The sequence below is a fragment of the Branchiostoma floridae genome, chromosome 13, assembly GCF_000003815.2.
Source record: "Branchiostoma floridae strain S238N-H82 chromosome 13, Bfl_VNyyK, whole genome shotgun sequence".
Classification (NCBI taxonomy): domain Eukaryota; kingdom Metazoa; phylum Chordata; class Leptocardii; order Amphioxiformes; family Branchiostomatidae; genus Branchiostoma; species Branchiostoma floridae.
This window is the reverse complement of record NC_049991.1, coordinates 21,189,974-21,196,654: the sequence shown is the minus strand read 5'-3', so window position 1 is coordinate 21,196,654 and position 6,681 is coordinate 21,189,974. Positions and strand designations below refer to the sequence as shown.

The following is a 6,681-nucleotide window of genomic DNA, read 5'->3' as shown; positions in this document are numbered from 1 at the left end:
TGTTGATAGATTCAGAAGCCACTTTGTATCCGATAACCTCTGTACGTGGTCTACTGCGTGTAAGTGCGCCTCCTGCCAGGATTTAAGGGCTCGGTAGTCTGATTGATTGTTTATGTCGTTTAGTATTAATCTTAATCTGCTGTATTTATTGTATTTTCATGTCGGGGCGAGGGCCAGTAAAGGTGTCACCACCTGTTCCCCCGCCCCTTCCACTTGTGTGGTGAATTTTAATAAACAAATAAACAAATAAACAAATGTAAGTGACCATTTCCTGACGTCACACTTCCGTTCTGGATGTGTGACTTAGGCTTTGGGTCATTTCAACTTGAGAAGGATCAGAGGAATGATCGAAACCTTGTTGGTAAGCGCTTTGTTTTGTGTACGGATATAGAATTTAAAATTATAACATGATGTGTAATCGTATTGTACTCTGCTTTGCTGTGACTTTGTTTATTTGCAAAATTATGCTTGAGAGCTAATTGCATACACTAATAAGGTACTATGTTTACTGTTGTGGTGTTTGACTTCTTCTCTGAAGGCAGCGGTTAAATGAACTGTCCCATGTTCAATGTACAGTCAAACCTGGTCTCAATAACCACTCTAGTCTAGGGACTGAGCAAAACAATGGTTTGTGCGATAGATGTCGGTCAGCTGAGGAATGAGTCCACTCTACTATGTAATGGTTTGAGAGAGGGTCACAAGTACAATGTATGTAAAAATGTACAGGACTGTTCTAATGTGCCTTATGACTGGAAGTGGTTGACCAGCAAGGTTTTACTACATGTATACAAAATACTGTAAATGCAGAAATGTTCGCGGTGGATTAATGTTCGCGGTTTTCGTGGCAACCACTTTACAGCGAAATTAAATCCACCGCGAACATTTTTCTATTAAGTAAGGTATTAGACTGCAGTCAATGGTGCTACTGCGAAAAGTCATTTTTCCTGCTACTGCGAAATTAAATCCCCACAAACTTAAATGCATTTACAGTATATTAAATGTTAGGATTGAAGCTTTTTGTATGATTTGCTTTTTGACAACCTTTACTAAACATTATCGAAAAACGGATCACCAAAAAACCTTTCGTTCTAGGACTTTTTACAAACCGTCAGATATAACGCTTGAAGGAGCACACCGCAATGCACACTTTGTGTGGTAAGAGGCGTTGATTCTCAAAAGGTTTTCATTTTTCTCTCCAAGTTCTCAGTCATCTCTTGAACTACTCATACAGGAAAGGAAAATGCCACTTGAGATTCTTTGTGTAAAGGAAAAGTGGATTGATGTCAAGAAAAAACAATGGAACAGTTTTCATATCCGCTATATCTCTGCCCATGTCTATGTTAGACCCCCTCCCCATAAAGTAGAATAACCATACAAGGATTGGACTTCATATCACCTTTAAAATTCTATGATTATAATCATGGTAGTATCAAGGTTGACAGGAGCCTTCGATTACAAACAAATATGAAACAGTCTACAGGCAAATGAAATATACAAACAACATCCTCTTGAACTAACATTTGAAAACCCATCTGATAAACACCCTAGCCCCCTGTAGTAGACTATCATTTATCGATCATAATTTTTTCAGTCTAGTATAGGGGACAAGGGCTTAGTTTAAGCTACAATATGCTTATCCCTCGTCCTGCACCTGTTTTTATGTATTGATTTTTGTATTATGTTATATGTATTTTATTGCACAAATACAAACTTGTACATTTTTGTATTTGTACAAGTAACTGTTTTCTTGTGTTGTACATGTATGTCGTTTTACATATGACCAAAACTTTTTTGTTTTTGACGATTTGTCGTACTTTGTAAATATTGTATTGTATTGTATGTAATATGTGGTATTTGTATATGTATATGTATCAATGGCCTCCATGAAAAGCAGTGTTAGTCACTGATGGGAGCTTTCTTAATACCCTGGTAAACTAGAAGAACACAGAACTAAATAGAAGAAAAGCTCACCCCTGCTGCGCCTGTTCTTAAACCTGCTGATTGTACATGTATGTTGTTTTACAATTATGATCAAAAGGAAGAAAAGCTTTGAAACGTTAACTGTTTTCTTGTAATTGTACATGTGCATGTATGTTGTTTCCTGAAATGGATGACTAGAAAGAAGAAAATCTCACCCCTGGTCCTCCTGTTCTTAAACCTGCTGATGTCCACCCCCCCAGGTGCACCAGAGCGGCTCCGGCTGGTCCCCCGTGGTGAGGAGCGCTGCATCTTGTCTTCTCCTTCCGTTAACTCCTTAAAGAAACAGCAGTCTAAGTCTTATTATACTCGGACTGTATCACCTTGGGTCTATAGAGGGTCAGCCTGTTGTAGGTGTGGCTGTCCTGTTGCCCTCCTGGCTTGTGGTTGTCAGGCAATACAGACTGGAGTTCTAGAACATGGGTCTGACCTTTCACCCTGATGATGACAGTTAGGTTGCCATGGTGATGTTCTAGAACCTGGTCAGGGCTGTGGGAGGGGGGCATCAGGTGGTAGCTGAGGTCAAGGGTGTTCTAGAACATTGATACATTTTAATCTAGTGAATATTGATTGATAGGTTGATACATTTTAATCTAGTGAATATCGATTGATAGGTTAATTACTCAGTTTATTATCTTAGCCATAAAGGTTGTGTTTTCTTTCAATGTGTGTCTGTAAGTTGGTTTTTTGTTCCTACATGAGAAGAATGAATTTATATGAATTTGTTATTGATTATGGTTGAAAAATTTCAGATAGTTTCTGTAAGGATTCCAATGAAGAAGCTTTTTTAATCGATTTGAGCTCATTGTAACATGAATCATTCATTAATGATATGCATCCAGCTTCCTATATATGGAAATAGTAGGTTCTTTTTTAAATAACTCTAGTAATTTCTGTGTTGCATCTCTTGTTTGCTGCAATTTTTGCCTTTTTTTCTTTTTACAATGATTCAGTTTTGGTAACCTTCAGTTCTAGGATTTCTTACAAATCACCGTAGCTCGAAAAAGTACACTGCACTGCACACTTTGTGTCATAAGAGCCCTCCCTTCTCATTGGGTTTTCATTGCTTTGGTTACATGTCTGTTTCTGGTCACGTTACATGGCTTATTTTCTTATTTTCTGTCAGTATGTGGAAGACAACCTGGGTGTGATGTCTGTGTGTTAACGGTTAAGTTTTGTGGCCTATCTCCCTGTCAGTATGTGGAAGACAACCTGGGTGTGATGTCTGTGTGTTAACGGTTAAGTTTTGTGGCCTATCTCCCTGTCAGTATGTGGAAGACAACCTGGGTGTGATGTCTGTGTGTTAACGGTTAAGTTTTGTGGCCTATCTCCCTGTCAGTATGTAGAAGACAACCTGGGTGTGATGTCTGTGTGTTAACGGTTAAGTTTTGTGGCCTATCTCCCTGTCAGTATGTGGAAGACAACCTGGGTGTGATGTCTGTGTGTTAACGGTTAAGTTTTGTGGCCTATCTCCCTGTCAGTATGTAGAAGACAACCTGGGTGTGATGTCTGTGTGTTAACGGTTAAGTTTTGTGGCTTATTTTCCTGTCAGTATGTGGAAGACAACCTGGGTGTGATGTCTGTGTGTTAACGGTTGAGTTTTGTGGCTTATTTTCCTGTCAGTATGTGGAAGACAACCTGGGTGTGATGTCTGTGTGTTAACGGTTAAGTTTTGTGGCCTATCTCCCTGTCAGTATGTAGAAGACAACCTGGGTGTGATGTCTGTGTGTTAACGGTTAAGTTTTGTGGCTTATTTTCCTGTCAGTATGTGGAAGACAACCTGGGTGTGATGTCTGTTGGATTCCTGCTGGCCTCACCTGACGATGCTGTCATCTGGAGGGGACCCAAGAAAAACGGTAACGACATTTCCTCATTACCGAGACACTGTTTATCCAATGAGGCTAGGAACAGTGCAATGACCAAGTGAGTACATTGTATATAGCTATAGAGTGGCTACCTGGCATTTGGCTGCCCCAACGAGTCATACCAAAGCGAATGGCACATGAGCACCTGTCCATTGTGCAGTACCCCCCTAACTGTCAGTACCCCCTAACTCTCAGTACCCCCCTAACTTTGAGTACCCCCCTGCAGGGTTGATAAAACAGTTCCTGAGGGATGTAGACTGGGGGGAGTTAGACTACCTGGTGGTAGACACCCCCCCTGGCACGTCAGATGAACACCTGTCCATTGTACAGTACCCCCCTAACTCTCAGTACCCCCCTAACTCTCAGTACCCCCCTAACTCTCAGTACCCCCCTGCAGGGTTGATAAAACAGTTCCTGAGGGATGTAGACTGGGGGGAGTTAGACTACCTGGTGGTAGACACCCCCCCTGGCACGTCAGACGAACACCTGTCCATCGCACAGTACCCCCCCTAACTCTCAGTACCCCCCTGCAGGGTTGATAAAACAGTTCCTGAGGGATGTAGACTGGGGAGAGTTAGACTACCTGGTGGTAGACACCCCCCCTGGCACGTCAGATGAGCACCTGTCCATCGTACAGTACCTGAGTTCAGCAGGGTTGGATGGGGCTGTCCTTGTCACCACACCTCAGGTAACTGCCACATTCAGTACTCTGGGTTGTTTTTATTTAAAGGTAGGAGGGAATAGATTGAAAGGTAGATGACTTTAACATTTATAGAATCCTTGCAGTGACATACATGGCACTGAATTATGATCAATGTTACAAAATGACAAAACATTCAGACAACATTTATTTAAGTTACTTTTTGTACAACAAGGTCACCGGATAGGGTTTTAATACAAAGGTTAATCCAAAAGCTTAAAACTAGAAATGATGATAAGTTGGAAATGCTTGTTTGCCACGTCAGGACTTCGTGTGCAAAGGTCGCAGAGAGAACAATAAAATTAAAACCACTGGCAAAGTTTGGAGATTACTACCGTATGTTTCGCACAGGGTTTTGTCCATTTTTTTCCATTACCTCAATAAGTTTACCTTATTATTCACACGAGTGGAACAGAACAGAATTTAGTCCTTCTATAGACTCACGTTATGACTTTTTTGTTGCCTTGCTTATAGGAGGAGTCATTTTCAACCAAAGTCTACTGCGATTACTGCCCAATGTAATTTGTATTGTTTGAAAACAGAAAAAAATTGCCTTTTTACACTGTATGACATCAGTCTTCTTTTCTTATCTTTATTCATGTAAGGAGATAATTTCCAGGTCCTAGCAATAGCATTCAATTGTTCTGCCATTTTGTGACATTGAGAGAAGAAGAGTGATGGATGTCACTCAAAATGTCCAGAAGTAACCTCCAAATCTTATCCAGTCTAGACATTGACTTGTCTTCAGATATTGTTTACCTGGATGTTGATTCCCATCATAAACATAAACAGTTTTCAATCAATCAATAACCTTTATTTAACCTGGACAGCTCTATCAGCCTTTAACTAGCTGTCTTCCCAGAGGTACAGTTGGGGTTGGGGGGTCACGGAAAATAAATAAGATCAATAAATTAATACAAAGTAAGTTAACACTTTACACTAAAGTACTTTAAAATCATGGTAACTAAATTTCAAAGTTTTGATGTTGTCCTCAGGAAGTGTCTCTGCTGGACGTGCGGAAGGAAATCAACTTCTGTAAGAAGGTTCACCTCCCTGTGGTGGGTGTGGTCGAGAACATGAGCAGCTTCATCTGCCCCAGCTGTCAGGTGGGACCTGTCAATCAATCAATCAACATGTCAATCAATCAATCAATCAACATGTCAATCAGTCATCAGTCAATCAATTTGTCAATTAATGTCTCCATCTGCCAGTTAATGTATCAATCAATGTACATGTATCAGTCAATTTGTCAATGTATCAACCATTGATCAATCTGTCGATCAATGTATCAATCTATCAATCAATAGTCTTTTTAGTGCCCCAATAAAGTTTGTTGAATTTTTTTTCATGACAGGAGTAGATTTTCTGACAGACCCAGCCAGCTTTTTCCATCCAATTTCTGCATGTGTTGTTTCTATATTTATGTCAAACCTGGGCCGCAATAACGTTCGATACAGATGTTCGGGACCGGGTGATAAAAAGCCATATCACACAGGCTTCAAAGTTTTATCATGCAGGCTTCCATCAAATAATTTGAACATACTCTGCGCACGCTGATTGTGGCGCATTTGAAAATTCAAATACTTGATTCAGACGTTGGAACATCATTGTTCAAATTTTCTCAACTTCAGGCACATTTCGCATCGAAACGTGTTTTCTCAGGTGGGTATGACATAAATAAAATACAACACGGTGTATTCCACATCACCCTCGGTCCCAGCCCTCCTGCGGGTCGGATCACCCTCCGGCCTTCTGGCTGGTACCTCAGGTGATACAGAATACATGGTGTTGTATTCTATATGCATATCTATTATATATCTATATATTATGTTGCCAACTTTAAAAAGAGCTACTATTTACGGAATGTTTTCCTGCTGTTTCCGGCAGGGTGAGTCCCAGATCTTCCCCCCCACCACGGGAGGTGCAGAGAAGATGGCAGCAGACATGGGGGTACCTTTCCTGGGCAGACTGCCGCTCGACCCCAGAATAGGTCAGGGAACTGGTGTCGCTTCTACATGTTTCATCTTGTCATGTCTTTTTTTACCTTCTTTATAAGACGATTATTGCCTTCACCAAGAAGGTTACGTTTGGGTGTGTGTTTGTGTCTGCCCTTGTGTTTGCTAAGTGTTTATGTGAACA

The 6,681-nt window shown here is 40.8% G+C and overlaps 1 protein-coding gene across 1 annotated transcript in view; it reads left to right on the top strand.

The window, feature by feature from the left end:
* The window catches only part of LOC118428657 (cytosolic Fe-S cluster assembly factor nubp1-like), an 18,601-nt gene that overhangs the window by 10,711 nt on the left and 1,209 nt on the right, over positions 1-6,681 (top strand). Inside the window, exons 4-8 of the mRNA XM_035838767.1 lie at positions 2,181-2,213; positions 3,743-3,833; positions 4,376-4,530; positions 5,538-5,648; positions 6,430-6,532. Of these exons, the coding sequence (XP_035694660.1) occupies positions 2,181-2,213; positions 3,743-3,833; positions 4,376-4,530; positions 5,538-5,648; positions 6,430-6,532 (493 nt within the window). The remainder of the gene's footprint in view (positions 1-2,180; positions 2,214-3,742; positions 3,834-4,375; positions 4,531-5,537; positions 5,649-6,429; positions 6,533-6,681) is intronic.